Source organism: Branchiostoma lanceolatum, chromosome 14 (assembly GCF_035083965.1).
Source record: "Branchiostoma lanceolatum isolate klBraLanc5 chromosome 14, klBraLanc5.hap2, whole genome shotgun sequence".
Lineage (NCBI taxonomy): Eukaryota > Metazoa > Chordata > Leptocardii > Amphioxiformes > Branchiostomatidae > Branchiostoma > Branchiostoma lanceolatum.
In genome coordinates, this window is record NC_089735.1 from 10934823 (window position 1) to 10951729 (window position 16907).

A 16907-nucleotide genomic window follows, 5' to 3' on the forward strand; every position below is an offset into this window, starting at 1 on the left:
CTCGTTGCTATTTGATACAAGACATGCATCCACAAACACTAAGTATACAAAACAACAAATCGCAAGGAGTTCATAGTTATCAATACGTAAACCAAAGGTACATTTATCTCCAGTGAAGGTGACCTGTGCTGATTTGAATTTAGCCCCAGCACCCCCTGCAACTATCAGAATTTGAATCTAAGTCAGAAAGGAAAAGAATTTTGGGTTCAGATTTTGAGATTGAAATGTTTTTAGCCGCTCTCCTCAAAAGATCTTAAGAGAATACAAATGATTGAATCGGTGCTGTAAGTAACGTTACTCTCCAAGCAGAGGTTGAAGGAGGGGATTATATACTTATAAACCATGTGTAATATGAATTGTTGTATTTTCTTCCTCATGACAAGTTTATGACACTTCAAAAACAATCTCTCAGTTGATGAAAATTATGATACTCCAACAAAATTGTCAAGGTCGAATTATGACTGGACAGGACCGATTGCAAGGACTTGCTGCTTTAATACCTGTTACTAAAATGGCTGTAAAAGTTTTTGTTATACCAAGGATATCCTTGATAGCACTTTTTAAAAATTGTTCTACTGTAGAAAAAACAGATATTGTACAAGCATCATGCACCCATAGCATGAAAGTCAACTAGTTTGTCATAGTCTATCTGATTTGTAGCTGACTATTATAGCATGTAATAATGATGTATATAAAGCCATGTGCCTTTTCAAATTGCATTTCTGAGTGGTGGAATAGAGGAAGTTGCTACATTTGTACAGGCTTTCTCCTTTGTGTATCCGTTTATTCGACATTTGTCAGGTCTGTTTTGGTACAAAAAGTGGGATGTCAACTCCAGCAAATTTATACATGTATTCAGAAGATTGAAACCAGGATTTCACCCCCTGTCCCAATGGGTCAGTCCAGCCAATAAGAACGCATTTAGGGGTCACAGGTTAAAACATGCCAAAGGTCACAAATTTTGGTCATTTTTTTGTCCTCCCTTGCCTAAAACTGGACCTTTCTGGCCAAAATTTGCCTAGGAAAAATTCTTTTAACATATAAGCCGAGAATTGAATCGATGCACAGTGCGCTCTAGCTTCTGCAGGCATGCCCACCTAGGCCTAAATTTGATTTAGATTTATCATAATTTTTCCGTTTTTGGTCGCCACAGTATGGTCAGAATTTTAGCTAACGGTGAAATCGTGCAGGACGACGATCCGAGAGTACGGAGACCTAACCAACAACGCCAGCAGGGGGCCAGGAGACAGGTGAGAAGCGAACAAAAATTATTGAGTAGCGAAAAAAAGAACTTGTTTACGGGCGTCGACGTGTCCGCTGCGATGTAAACATTTCCATCTCTAACGCTGATGCTTAGAAAATTATACTCGATCTATAATTTGTATCCTTCATCCCAGGTTAACAATTTTAACCACAACCAGGAGCTATGTAAAGGAATAGGAAAAGGACAGCGCCATAAGATTGATTACGTTTGATGTGGAAAACTAAATTGTTTACAGATTTAGACAACGCCCCCCTCCCCACCCTGTTCCATTTGCTGTCGCTGACTCGCCACTGTGCCCTACCTCATTTTCTAAAAGACCATTATCAATGTTTACCGTATGTTTTCTACTTTAACTATTAATATACAAAACCGCTCGGAGTGATTTTACGTGTACCTGACCCTTGTGAAGGAGTAAATAAGCTAGTTCGGAGTTGCTACTACGCATGTGCAGTGTCAAAGGTGAAGGCCCCCGCGACGAAAACATGACCCGTCTGGGCGTTGTTATGCAAATCGAGACATTGTGGAGGCGAGCACTGTTTCCGTCGCGGGGGCCTTCACCTTTGACACTGCACATGCGTAGTAGCAACTCCGAACTAGCTTATATGCTGTCCCTTGGGGGCACTAGTCTTGGCCTGTTAGCTGTGCCACCTACTGAGATTTGCTTGTACTGCATATTAGTTACATATTCATTCAGTAATAAAGTTCATTCATTCATTCATTTATTCATTCATGTATCTGAAGTACAGCCAGTAGGTATCCATTTGAGTGATGAGGCTGTTGTCGTGTCTTTTAACATGCGCAAAGCACCTCCTTGATCACGGGAATCCCATCTTACGTCCCTTCCAAAAGACGAATGCAGCTCCAACCAGGATGCCCTTCATGATGAAAGCTTTCTTTTCCTTACCAACTCCAGGGTTACATCCAGCACGAGGAACAGCCGAATGTTGGTCCAGGAGGACAGCATGTACAGCAGGTGTCCATGTTCGACGCTATAAACCAGAAACTCTTGGCGCTGGGAATCCCTCGTTTTCAACTCGCGGGCACAACCGTGGAACCCATCGCAACTGTCGGAGTGGCTGTCGTGTTCCTGTTGATGGGTGTGAGGGGACTGCTGTTCATTGGGCTGCTGTTCGGAGTGTCGTATCTTAGCCGGCAACAGTGAGGGCTCACCATTAAAAACACTGCAGAAATCAACATTGTCTCTCGTACTAACCTCCCCTATCTCATGGTCACCTCAGCTGACAACATTGTGAACTGTGCAGGTTGAAAAGAAGGTTGTCAGATTTTTTGGTTCAATCTTCACAAGAAGTACTAATGAAAATTGTGGAGGTTGTTTTCTAAGGCGGGGTAGTAGAATTACTAATTCCACAGTTACTGGGACTGTAAGGTTAAGAAGGCTTGTGATAATCAGACCGCGAGCAGACACGGTGTGAACATGATTGTGTTTGACCGTACGCTGCACCCTGTAGTGCTGGCTGTTCTTCTGCTGGTGTACGTGCTGGGCGGGGTTCTGTGGTTGTTCCCCGTAGGGATGGTCATGTGGTTCGTGTACTTGTGGAGGACGCCGGAAGCTCCACGGCCACCGGTCAGCGATAACGGGCCGCCGAACACGTGTTGTTACCAACCCACGCGATACAAATGATCTCACAGCAATCTTTGCTCATAGAGCGGTGTTCAAAAATGAAGGTTGTCCAGCTCGCCTTGTTCTTAAAGTCTAGTTTGACTTCTGAATAGTCTATGTAGAGGTTTAGATTGATGTCTGCCTATTAGGGTTTTCAATACTAGTAGCTTTGTAACCGTCTGTCCAATGCACACAGTACAAAATGATCCTGCAGGCTTCCTTGTCTCAATTGTAGAGCATACTCGCTCACATTATCATAAGCTGTAACATTTTCATGTCAATCAATTGAGAGTATCCCTAGTAATTTGAGCAAGTATGTTGTCATTGATATGTCTGCTGCCTTACTTGTTCATGATGTGTTACCCAATTGCAGATGACCCGTGGCTAACAAAGAATTTCCGCATCTGCAGGGTATCAAGTTACAGTGTTAGGACATTAACCAATAATGATATTAGCTGGTAATGTTACAGTAATGCCAGTCACTGTTCTGTGATTGTACATATTGTAAAGGCTGGGTGATATGCCATGGCTTAAGTGCATTTGATAAGATGCGCATGCTATGACTTCAGTGCTACATTAGACAGGGTTGTGGACAAGAATTGCACAGTAAAATCATCAACAGGGTTAGATACAATTTACGTAAGAGCCGGTGAGTCAAAGAGTAATTATATTGGATATCACAGGATATAATGAAGTTATGGAACTGATGTTATAATGTGTTACTAAGCCATGTACGGACAGAAAAAGTTCTCTGAGTTTTCATTTAGATGCTTATAAATGAATGAGATACAGAGATGTGACTAAGTAGCCTGGGTGCCATCCTAGTTGGTTGTTACAAGTTTATTTTCGCTTCCATACAAGTGCACAATCCCAGACTAGTCTGTTAGCAGCGCACTACTACTTTGAAAGTGATTGAAAAATAACTACTAGTAGGATGGTACCCAGGATAATGACTTTATGCTGGAATGCACAATAAAACAGGAAAATAGATATTCTTGTTCTGATCTGAACGACATGGATGACACGACTGTATTACATGGATGAGTCTCTTGTGTTGTAAAATACATGTAGTTCAAATTTTCCATGATGTTAGTATTACAATTTTACCAATACAGGGTTTTAATGCTATTTCATAGAATGTTGAAAAATTAATGATACTGTTTGGACCGGGCGAATTGTACAGGTATTTGGAAAGGGGTCTATTGTACAGGGCATAATGATTCAGAAAAAGGAGAAAAAGATCAGACTGTAATGTTAGACTTGATGCTGCAGATGTGTATTATCACAGATTAGTCAGGCTTGAATTACAGCTTGTAAATGTAATACTGTTCTGGTCTCCCTTAACTGAAGAATTTTATTGGATTCACAAGAACATATCGTGCCTTCTATGTATAATGCAATGTTTTTGGGCTGTGGTAAATTGGATTAAAATCATGAAACCTTGGCTTTTTGTGTAAAAATTATAATTTGAAATTAAGATTTTTTTACTATAGATTTCCATGTATTTGTATCTAAATCCAATGTGACCCATATCCCAACATTTTGGACGTCCCAACTCAACCCTTCTACTGTCAGTCTACCTATTAGGAAGTGGTCTCAGCTGCCATGAAATTTACACTTAAAGAATACTTTGATATTGCCTGTTCAAATTCCTCTTAATCCAGTGTGGCCCATTTTAGGTGTCCAATTCCTTGTTTGATATTGCCTGTTCAAATTCTTCTTAATCCAGTGTAGCCCATTTTAGGTGTCCAATTCCTTGTTCTACCATCGTTGTTGTCTCCGGTGTGTTAATCTACCACTATCTCCATGAAGCGTTATTTTTTTTACATGAACATTTTTTTTTCAGATTTATAATTCAGTTTTTCAATGTGACCCAAGTTAAAACATTGCGGTCGTCCTCATTTGGTCAATCTGGTCCCAGCTGTTAGCCGATCCTCTCCATCTAATAAGTCATTTTCCTTTGAACCAATTTCCGTGATCGACGAGCTTTCCACCACCTCCTGATCAACTGCAATTGCCCCACTTCCCCCCGTGTACTTAATGATCTTTAATTTGGAAGCCTCCGGTGGAAATCAATCAGAAGGTGTTTGATTTAGTGAAACTGCCCCGAGTGACGTATGTGGTGGAGAAAGGGCACTGACCGAAAGTAAATCATGGCTTGAATATATTATCCATGTATAACCTGCTTCATGTCATACCTGGGCCGGGATAACGTTCGATACGGGTGTTTCGGACTGGTCTATGTTTTACCGTACTGCCAGGGCTTCCATCGAATAATTCGAACGCGCTTCAAATGCGCCGCTGTCGAAAATTCGAATACCGACGTTGGAATTGATGTTGTTACCATTCTTTTGTGCGTTTTGTGGGTGTAATATAAGTAAAATACAACAAGGTGTATTCGTATCACTCTTGGTCCCAGCCCTTTCCGCGGGTCGGATCGGCCGTCGGGGAATCCGACCCACGGCCAGGCTGGTACCTCGGGCGATACGGAACACACCGTGTTGTATTCTATATATCCATTCTATTCTAGCCCCAGTTCGTCAGATCGCGTCTCCGGTCGCCATTGAATTTGAAACGTTTGGTCCTTGCTTCCTGCGTTATATGTATTTTGGGAATCAATTTTTTTCTCAGAAGCAGTGTATTACGGGAACGAACTTTCTAATGCCTGCATACTCGAACCCCGTTACCGTGCCGTTACAAGGACCGCACGCCTGTGACTCGTAGCCAATCAGAACTCTCCAATCAGAACTCTCGCATATATTTTATGGTGATTCGGATCAGAGAAGAAAACTGTGGGCAGAAGGGGGTTGATACCAAAGTAATTGTCTCTATCATACTCAGTGGGTAGTTGAAATGATAGAAACTGGTTAAATGGGAGTAATTAGGCTTCCAGAGGGTTCCAATGGTAACCATCTGGCCGTCTAACACCTATCATGCCAATTATTCCAGAAACCTGGAGTAGGACAGATGGATCGATATTCGCTAATCTTTTTTGTGGAATATGTTTTGTTGGAATAAAGTTTTAAATCTGTACCATGTTAGCTGCTAGCACAGATGAACGTTTATGCTCGTTTTTCACACACATGTTTTTAAAAGCCATCACTATTAACGTTATATCCCAAACTGCATACCATTTATTAGTCTTTTGCAAAGTAGATCAGCTTTCTGCGTTGTACAGGTTGCCGCATACTTTGCATCAGCGAAAATTTGCATTATAAGTAACCAAACCGGTACATCAAGATTCATCAATTTATTTTGTCACCGGCTGGCCTACCATTGCCATTGAAGAACGGACACCCTTGCTGTTTCACATGTTAAGACAGTGCACGTCCACACAACTTGGAAACAGGTAACGTTATGTGTTTTTAAAAGCATACCATAATCCCGCCTGTAGTCTGTTTCACCTTCAGGTGAAACCAATAGGGCACATTTTACTTTGTCTGGGTCAAATATAAGGTTTGTTTACTTCCGGGATCTGAACTCGTCCGAAGTTTAAGCTGGCTAACAGCCTGTTTTCTTTACATACTTATCAAGTATACCCTTGTGGCTATGTGGTGCAGAATTTTGAGATTGAACTTAGGGTAAGTACTTTTACAAGGTATTGTTTTAGTTCTTCTTATGCTTGTCTCCAATGAGAAGGTTCCACTGTAACAACTGCCCTGATGACAAGGTCATGAAGCCCTCCCCACTAAGAGTTAGACATGGGCCTGGGCTACGGTTCACAAAAGTTACCGGTGCCGCATTCGTGAAGTCGCTGACATAACAACAAGCATCACACAAGTTGATAAGTACCCGATCCCCAAAAGGAAGGGGTTTCAAACGGCGTTCTTCTGAAGAGTGGGTAGAGTGAGCTGCAATGTTTTCTACTAGCCATTTTCACACCTAGCATCATGATTTACTTCGGAATATCTTTTTATTCATGAGTGATCTTTTACATAGAAAAACCATAAATTTAGAATGATCAGGAACCGATTCTGAAATATGAAAATTTGGATCAAGGTGGTTAAGATAATTGGTTTGGTCCTTTTTGTTTGTCTGCAAGCAAGGCCGTGAGGTCATTAGATACATTACAGGTGAGGGCCGACCCACGTTTGTGTCAATCACCAAACTGGTTATTCCGCATTTTTTGGTGACGCCTTCGGGGTGGGGTTTGTCCGATTTGAAGTACTGTGTTCTAACGGAACCTATCAATACATTCCCGAATCCCAATGGAATGGGTTTGTGCTTCACCGCACTGGTATTGTGCTAATAGTACCTAGCAGAACAGACTACTGTAGCTTAGGGCTTAGGAAAAGGCTTATTTTCTGAACAATTCTAGAGCTATTTATCATTGAAGGCCTCGGTTTCTTGCAACTTCTTTGGCAATGCCTGTGTGACAATGGACTCGGTCTTGTGCTCTAGGATGTTACTCTAGCTACGGAACGGAACTATCCAACATGACACAACATGAACCTAGCTAACGTTATAGCTAAGCGCTACCTCTACTCTGCCTATGTATGTATCTATGTAACGTTAGTATGTATACACAGCGTTAAAAGAAAACAGAGATAGGTAACGTAACATGACCTATTTACGTGCAGGAGTAGTTAACGTCCAGATTGGGTCATGTACACATGTCGCGGTGTATTATGCCAAAGCCTGTTCTCATGAAAAACAAAGAACGTCATAAGTATGATCCTCAGCCATCTCTCTCTTTTATACAAAACATTTAAAAGGGTTTACGTCCAGCGAGATAACAGAATAAACTCCTGAACCAGTAACAACCAGTTGCACGGAAGCGTCATGCATGACGCATTTCATATGTAATTCAACACCGCGTATTCCATCATGTTTTTCTAACTTACACGATGCCTAGTATCTTTTAAACGTAGCTGACGTTAAACCTTTCTTTGATATGCAGACTATCCATGGTGATTCGAGGTTTGAAACTCTTGCCAATTTTAGGAAGGTTTGATACAACCTAGCGACCCCCGCTCAGATGATACATTTTTGTTCGTCATAACATCATGGCCATGCGTTTATCACGTGAACGCCACGTGCTGCTGATTTCGGGGAAATTCACAATACAAAAATTGTTTTGTTCCATCGCGTCGGGCAAGCGGAGGGACAAACCGTAGTAGTGACTTTACTGTCATTTGTCTGTAGACTACTTTCGACAGCTACTGTGCATTTTTTTTTCCGGTCTATGTTCTTCAAGCATAGCACTAGAAGGGAAAATACTGAGGTGGACGATAAAGGGTAAGCCTAGCACAATTCTACACCATATACCCCAGTATAAATACATGCTCGCACGGCGTTAAACAGGCGGAGAAAAACTTACAGACCATGCATTTTCTTGTTAGAAGAGCTGATATTTCTACCCATGGGTTAAACATTTGGCTCTGTCCACGCGGTTTTAGAATAAATAACGTTTTGAATAAATCGGACGTAAACTGGCCATGTTACGTTAACTGAAAAAGAATACAAACAGGCTTGAGCTTGCACATACTGTGATGTGTCAGTCTGACAATTTAACAATAACAATCATATTTCTATCAGGCTTGTAGCTTGCCGGAGCGACGCTCACCGCCCTTACCACCATGGTCATGAAACGGTTGCTGTCAGTCGATGAAGTTCCTGACGTCCAAAAGGACCCGCATGTCCTTACGGGATACAGGCCCCCAAAGCAGCCATGGCGCTTTTACCTGATGAGTATCTTCTCAGCTCACAACGAGACTGTGAACGTCTGGACCCACATTATCCCGTGTATCTACGTACTATTCCTAATGAAGACATACTCAGGTGAGAACCATGCCTAACCTTTACACTATTTGCCGTGGATTTTTCTTTGGGTAACGTTAGGAGATTTATATATTTCAGGAAACAAAGTCCAAAAGTAGTCGCTATCATCGTATATAGGGAACAGGGGCCACAGTCTCTAAGAGCTATGTCACTATCTGAAGTGCGCATGTGTAGTATACAATACTAGAAATTATATTCATATATATACCGGTACATCACAATGTGGTTGATATATCAAAGTTGAAGGCCCCTGGCCTGATATTGAAGGCATTGTGAATAGGCTTATAGTGACTTGACGAAAATGATCACAGTAGACAGATGAAAGTTAACACTATAGATACTATTAGATAGGATCTTTATACTTTGGTCAAAGGGAAATGTAATCTAATGGTCCACCAAAGCTTCCGGAATGTTCTTGTTTAGAGGTGCCTTGTTTAGAATTCGAAGTCCACTTTTGATCGTACTTTATATGCAGTACTAGAAATACACAGGGAACATTACATGTATATGCATTAACTATTTACGTCGTCAATGATAAATGACCGTTTGTTGCTGTTATGTTTCAGACGAGCTGGACTTCGCAAGTGACGCTTCCTCAAGGCTGTTGCTTCTCCTGGGCACCAGCAACTTCACCGTCCAGTTCCTGAGCGCATGCGCACATCTCCTACACTCTCGCTCTGTGGCTGCGTATTACGTCACTTTCACTCTCGACTTTTTGGGAATCGCCTTCTACTCCGCCACCACTGGTACCGCGCAGTATTTGCTCAGCAGCGAAGCTTCGTTTTTCCACGCCATGCACCCGTGGTTCCCGTGGTCATGTGTTCTATTCAGTTGTTGTTACTTTGCGGCCAACGCGCACGCGCACGTGACGTACAGGGGATGCGATTCGGAAAGGTCCATGATTCAAGTAGTCTCGTTCAGCACGATGTATCTGTGGAGCATATTACCTTTGATACACCGCATTTACTCGGACATCTTCAACGGAAGCGTGGATGACGTCATGTGGATGCACGTTCGTCATATCCTGCTGGTCCCCATAGGAAGCTTCTTCCACGCGTCGGAAATGCCGCAGAGGTTTTTCCCCGGCATGTGTGACGTCATCGGTCACGGCCACCAGATATTCCATGTGATGACTTCGATGTCCTTCATGATCCAGCTAGAAGCATCGTTCACAGATCTACAGAACCGCCGCCATCTTGATTTGGGTCGTCCTATCGATCTGTCAATCACAACTTACCTTGTTGTACTGTTTACTTCTTATGGCTACATCACTGCCGTATTTGTGCGGAAGGCTTTGTCAAAGCTTAAATAGTTAACCAAATCTAGATTAATTGAGATGAGCCTACTTTTTGAGGTGTTTTCTGTTTGATCTTCAGTAATATATTGTTTGGTCACTTCTGCTTGCGGCAGAATATCACGGCAAATGTTGCAATACCGAGTTTCAGCGGATATTAATCTACATATTTGTTTGCCACAAAAACACGAAGAGAATAAATTGCAAACTGTGTTAGTTTTCATAAAAAAGTAGCTATGGATGTTAAAAACTTGCCACAACTGTGTGTTACTATCAAAAATTAAACATAATTTCTTGACTTACTGAATGTTATTATTACGAATTAAACATTATCAGAAAATTTTATGTTTTGGTGTCATAACAATTCGGGAGAAATATATTGAAAATTGCTCAATAAAGCAAACCCTTGAGAATTGACTGCAGTTGTCAATATGCCTTCTTTAAACTCAGGTTCAGATACATTTATATTTGCAGTCGACCTACGACATAAGATAAAGCACTTTGATATCAAAGCGCCTGAATGTATGGACGCTAGCTAGACCTTTGGTCATCTAAATGCACAATGTCCTTTTTCACATATGAAATTAGCATGTACGTCAATGTAAAATTGCAGCCAATCTGAAAGCCGCAAATGAATATAAACAGATGTAATGCTTTTACTGGAGTTTTCTGCATATCTCCCATCTTTTAGGACGTTCAAGTCTTAGCTATAGTTTTACTTCTATGAACAGATGAGGGGTGGGGTAAAGTACTAGTATTGAAGGCAAATATGCAAATTCCTCCTTGTATTTAATGACTGAACTTGTGCGGTGACAAATTCGGGGAGAAGATATTCCATCTGGTGTGAGAACGACCTGGTTAGATGGGAGAATTTCCTGTGATTGGGTTGGGTTCGCGGAACGTTACGCTAGAGAATATTTCATCCGGTTGTCTCAGGTTATTGTGCAATCGGTCTTCGGATGGTGTGGATCTGAAGTGGAACTAAAAATATATGTACATTGTGATCGTGGGCAGGGAAATTCAATTAGCCAATGCATCTATCCACAGTGCTTCCCAACATCTATCCATCCATCCACCCATCCATCTATCCATCCACCCGTCCATCCGCCTATCCATCCGTCCATCTATCCATCCATCCGTCCATCCATCCATCCGCCCATCCATCCATCCATCCATCCATCCGTCCATCCGTCCACATCTATCCATCCATCCATCCGTCCATCTATCCGTCCATCCATCCATCCGTCCATCCGCGCATCCATCCATCCGTCCGTCCATCCGTCCATCCGTCCATCCAACCATGCATCCATCCATCCGCCCATCCGTCCATCCATCCGTCCATCTATCCATCCATCCATTCATCCATCCGTCCATCGGCCCATCCATCCATCCAACCGTCCATCCGTCCGTCCTTTTCTTCGTTCCTCTTCATGTTTTAAAACGCTACGACTCTGCCCTGTATGCCTGTATAGCTGTAGCCATGCCGATATGTGCGCGACCAGATTTTTGCGGATTATTCATCTTTCTTCCGCTAATGACGCACGATGACGTCAGACGTGTATACGTAACGTTGATGAAGAATATAATCGTTAGGGGTGTCGTCTGATCTGTATCTGTTTGACGTCAAGAAGATTGTACGTCCGGTACGAAATCAAGAGCTTTTGTTCCACTTCATCTGCGTACATTTGTAACCCAATCATACCCGTCTTTCTTCTGACTCCTGTCCCACTTAGACAATTCCCGCCTGGAGCCATCTACCCAGTGTTAGTAATGGGCGACCAATTCTGTAAAAACGTAATCTAGTCTGCGGCCAGCATCATTTTCCACAATCCGATTCCACGAACCAAGTCATTAGGATCAGCCTTCGGCCTCGGAGCTTTCGCGGCGATAGAAGTACAGTTTCATCGAGGGTTTTGACCTAGGCTATGGGGCATTCACCTTTGTCTGTGGAGATGGGATTTTCGTTTGCAGAATGTACAGCAGAAAAGAGAAACTGCTTGCTTGCTTTTTGTATAGCTTCAGTTCCGTTTAAGATGGTTCATATTCAACAAAATAAACTTCCTGGAGATCACCGATCTCATTTGTTTGTGTGCATTTCTCCCTTTGTGAGTGCACAAACCAAGAAGATTTGAATCACAAACGAATAAAGAGGTGTATATATAGATATCACGTATCAGCAATCTGTTTCTAACACCTAGTTTATGACTAGTGCAGGCCATTGCAAAACCTGAAATTACAGTTTCAGCGATGTTGTGAGCGTATTTTTCCTTGAGCTAGCTATATATAGCTGTTAAACAGCTATACATAGCTAGCTCAAGGAAAAATACGCTTTTACACGTACCGGACTCACTCTTCTGTATAACTGATGTAGACGTCGTGACCAACCAGAGGGCAGAGGTGTGACCGAGAAAAGGCGGGAAGTTAAAGGAAACTGTGTGATGGACGGCTTCGTCAGACGACAGATTGATGGCGGTTGCCAGGGGTTCTATCTCGGGTCATCCATTCTGCGTTTTGCTGAGAAGGTTCCCATGTCAGTCCAATCTGTCATACAATTCGGAAAATCCCACAGCGGTTTGATGTCCTGATCGCCGTGACCAGGAAAATGCATGTGTATCGAGGAACCTCTAAAAGAAGGCTTCAATGTGGGTATGGACATATTACCCTATGAGCGCTGAAAAAAATTGAAGATATTTACTTAATTTGTTAAGATCAGCCAAGTGCAGTGAATGATTTGAAAGAGGGATTTCAAAATATTCTGAAAGGGGGTGGAGAACTCGCTCATGTAAGTGTGACAAATAATTCATAGTTTCTACTGGAGATAGCGAAAAAGAGAGAAATAGAGAAAAGGCAGAGAAAGAGATTGAGAAACAATGATAAGTTTATTGCAAATTCATGCCCGAAGGCTAAATGCACATAACATACATAAAAGAACAGGGTACAAAATAGGTATAAAAGCTGCTTATCTAAATTATACAAACGTAATTGTCTATAACTAGTGAAGGGAGTTATTTTGAAATATTTTAAAACGCCAGGGTCTAACCAGCAGATTGTACCTTTCTCCCAAGTCATACATCCTAGATGGTATCACCTTCTGAATCCCTAACGTCCATCACGTTGCCATGGTAACGAGGATAGAGGCTACGACCACCTGTCCATCACGGCGAAACGACCTTCACGCAGCCATTGCGGGTAGGTCAGGAGGAATAGACCTGATGGAAAGTTACAAATCGCTTCATCTTCCAGCTCGCTGGAGGACGCCTGCCGACTCAGCGAGCAATTAGGACGGCCACTTGATGGACAGAAGGAACAGACGATCAAAGGAAACTTTCATCAACGTTGAAAGGACGTTCCTGTGATATCTATTCTCTTTAGTCTGCTGCTGTTGGGCTGAGAGAGATGGATTGGAACCGTACCGATAGGCAAGGCGGTAGTTTGTAGCCTTCTGATGCTACGGGTCCATTTCCAAAGCGGGGCCCGACCGGGGAGGTTGCGGTGGGAACAAAAAATATGATGTAAAAGATAGCAAAAGACACAAAACGTTAAACGTTAAAAAGATTACTCCTAACCATGTATAATGTATTTTCTTGAAATGCACTTTTTGTTTTATTTTTCGTTTTCGCAAACAGCCCGGCCGGGCCCCGGATTGGAAACTGGACCGTAGCATCAGCAGGCTAGTTTGTTTCTTTGGCTTATCATGTGCAGTTTCTGGTTTGTACTTGGTTCCTTGTAGTCGGCCGCGGCCTTCTCGTAGGCTTGCTATGTGAGGCTGACTACTTAAGATACCGGAAGCAATGAGAACTGATATAAGAAAAGAAAAGAACAAGTAAGCCTTGTAATAAGTTTGGTAATATGAACAGGAGGATCCATGTACTGAAAAAGCAGCAACTTCAGGGAGGTTGTAGAGATGGACATCAACAATGGAGTTGTTTCAGGGCAAAACTGCCAAGGTCCCGCCGGTATTATAATAGTCGTGATTCGTGCGTGTATGGTACAAAATTAATATTCCGCTGTCTTTTTACGGAAAATCCTGTCATTGTCGTTGATCCTGTCATAGCCTGCTTGAAACTTCTCACCTCACCTCGTCAGTCCCATAGCTATTCAGCAGCCGTAGGGGCACAATAACGTTCAACATAAGTCTTCCACTCCTGGTGATCCTCTGCCATTCTTGCTAGCTGGTATATTGCCTGCCCCGACCATTCTTTCGGGTCACTGGTCCATGTCCGGCAAGGACGCCCCTTGGGCCGTACACCTTCCACCTTTCCGAGGCTGAAACTTCTACAACGTCAGAATCACACCACGACCAACAACGAATTAATGTGACCGCGTGCCGTAACAGGCAGAAGGACATGGGAAAGGAGCATTCTCCTCTGCCGTTTCTTTCTCTCCCAGCCAAACGCTCAATCACGGGTCAGAAGTTCATCCAGCTGGGTGAAGACAAATCACCAGAGACGTTGATCGAAGTTTAGGAACATTTATAGAGAAGAACCTTATTGCACGACAATCGTACACGGTACAATGTATGGCAAAAACTAGTAAACATAGTTACAAAATAGAAGTATAGAATAAAACTTAACATCTTAATCACTAAAACAAGAAGTTAGTCTTTGATATAGAATCATAATTCATATAAGAAGTGAACAAGTAAAACAGACATCTGCAACTTCATTATTCAGTATTAATCTTCCGTATATGAATCTGCCCCAAATGCCACGACCCAGAGAAATCTAACATCGAACCACGGCAACATCAGCAGAATCAGACCGGAAGAATATAAATCAAAACCAGGCCGGGCTTTTGATTTTTGCCTGTTTGATATCGATGATGCCGCATTTAGCTGTTCGATGTAATTCATTCGGTCTGATTACGTATGATTAGCTGATCAATCTCAATCAAACATTAACTCAAGCAGAAAAGAAGTCCTGCTGTGTGTATAATATCCATTATATTGAATAGTTTTCTTGAAGTTTTTTCGTTACCTGTATAGCAGTTTCGATCTCGACAATGAGATTGAGAGGGGGGGTGTGATAAGGGAAAACTTCTGTCACTCCATTCTACTACCTAAAAACCAGCACCACCCCCATTCCCCTTCCTAACCTATAGCTAACAGCAGACGATTTATCAGTTTGCAGCTACTGCATGGGGACCCGATCTCAACTCTGGATTCAGCAATGGCCTTCCATCCATGCGTGAAGCCGTCCTTCTCCCATTCATAGCCTTGTGCACCGTTACTGCGACAGAGAACGCTCCATTGACCCCGCGAAATCACCTGGTGGGCATCCCATCGGCACGGGAGTTGTACCTCATTCCAGCGTGAAAATGGACTTTAAGTGAGAGTGATCTCGGGCAAGTTTACCTCAAATGAACTCAATAAGTTGAGCTAATCTTCCACCGGTCGTGACAGAGAAGGCAGGCATTATATACAGTATATTGTATACCGGGAAAATTCCCCTAGCTATCTCCGTCAAGTGAAACAGTGGACCACGGCTTAACGTCCCGTCCTAAGGACTGCCCCTTTCCAGTATGGTGCATGTTGGGTGAGCGACACAGCCAGGAATCGAACTCACGACTTCTTGGTCAAGAGGCAGGACCACTAACCACTTGAGTACACACTTTTTAACTGAGACTTTCACAGAAAGAGTTGAAAAACCATAGAGCGTTAAAAAATGAACAAATTTCTAACGGTTCAGTGAACACTCAATGACCTCGAAGGTCTTACTATGCTGTTTTAATTATTTGTCAGTGATTTCAGTGATCTGTCAATGATCTCTGAGGTTTTTCAATAATATTCGAATGATTTCTCAATGATTTTCAATGATCTTTTGATAATACATGTAGCAATGACCTTTAAAAATCATATTGACCTCGCGATCGGTGACCAATGATTTGTAGTTGCTCATCAGCTGGCATACGTGTACTACCTGTCTACTTTCTCTGGTTGTTTTTACGAAGAGAGAAGAATTGGACTTTGTTCGGCGTAACGCGATGATGATCATGGACGCTCCCGACCTGGATCGATGCCGAGGGTCCGGTCCGACAGGAAAAGTGAGGTCGGTCCTGATGAGGTCAAATTGGTTTGAATTGGCGGGTTGATGAGTCCGCTAACTGGCCAACCTGCCACCAACCCTGGGACCGAGCGTCAGCACGGCGCGTCCAGAGCGGAGGGAACATGGCTGTCGCCCGAGAACTTTCTGCCAATCGTACTACACTAACTTACGAGAGCAAATTAAACGATTTAAGGACATTTTTAGGACAGTCTGCCTGCCACCAACCAGGGCCTGGGACCTAGCGTCAGCACGGCGCGCCCTGAGCGGAGGGAACTTGGCTGTCGGCCTAGAACTTTCTGCCAATCGTTCGACACTAACTTACAGAGCAAAATGCATTTTAGGACAGTCGTGGACGTTCTGTACAAGGCTGTTATAGCTTGCTGAAAACTATCGTGCGACAAAAACCGTTGTACCATTTACCGGTGTTCTTTTACTAGCCTAATTGTGTAGCGTCTAAAGCGCATGCGCCAACTAAGGGTTCGCTGGGATTCTAACGTGTTAGGTGTTAGATTCATATCCCTTTGCTCTTCATGTCGTATTGTTTAACTCCATTCCGTTTCTCAGGGATGCCAATGTTCCCATTTTGTGAGTAATAATTCCTTTCATATACGGTGAAGTCCTTCCCACATACCACATTCCATAACAATCCGTCCATAACTTTTTTCAGTTCTTCTGCTAGATTACATAGGCGTACAAACAATGCTTAAAGAAGTGGGCCCCCTATGGCCTTGCATTGAGCGAGATCAGTTAAAAACAAACACACCTTAACAATGTTAAAAACATTACCCAGAATACAACCTTCTTGGTGACAATGAATCATACATAGATGATATTGACTTCCCGGTTTAACGTTTAAACGATATTGGGACAGTCGGTGACGTGTCACCTGTGCCATCTCATCTC

At 42.7% G+C, this 16907-nt stretch overlaps 2 protein-coding genes across 2 annotated transcripts; both read left to right on the top strand.

The window, feature by feature from the left end:
* The first annotated feature begins 912 nt into the window (after window positions 1-912).
* On the top strand, window positions 913-4329 carry LOC136448856 (protein FAM241B-like). Its single transcript, XM_066448519.1, has 2 exons — window positions 913-1250; window positions 2178-4329. The coding sequence occupies exons 1-2, from the start codon at window positions 1155-1157 to the stop codon at window positions 2424-2426; spliced, it is 345 nt and encodes a 114-aa protein (XP_066304616.1). The 5' UTR covers window positions 913-1154; the 3' UTR covers window positions 2427-4329.
* A 1786-nt stretch (window positions 4330-6115) lies between these two features.
* Window positions 6116-10377, top strand: LOC136448855 (membrane progestin receptor alpha-like). Its single transcript, XM_066448518.1, has 3 exons — window positions 6116-6234; window positions 8424-8666; window positions 9233-10377. The coding sequence occupies exons 2-3, from the start codon at window positions 8465-8467 to the stop codon at window positions 9976-9978; spliced, it is 948 nt and encodes a 315-aa protein (XP_066304615.1). The 5' UTR covers window positions 6116-6234; window positions 8424-8464; the 3' UTR covers window positions 9979-10377.
* The last annotated feature ends 6530 nt before the right edge of the window (window positions 10378-16907 follow it).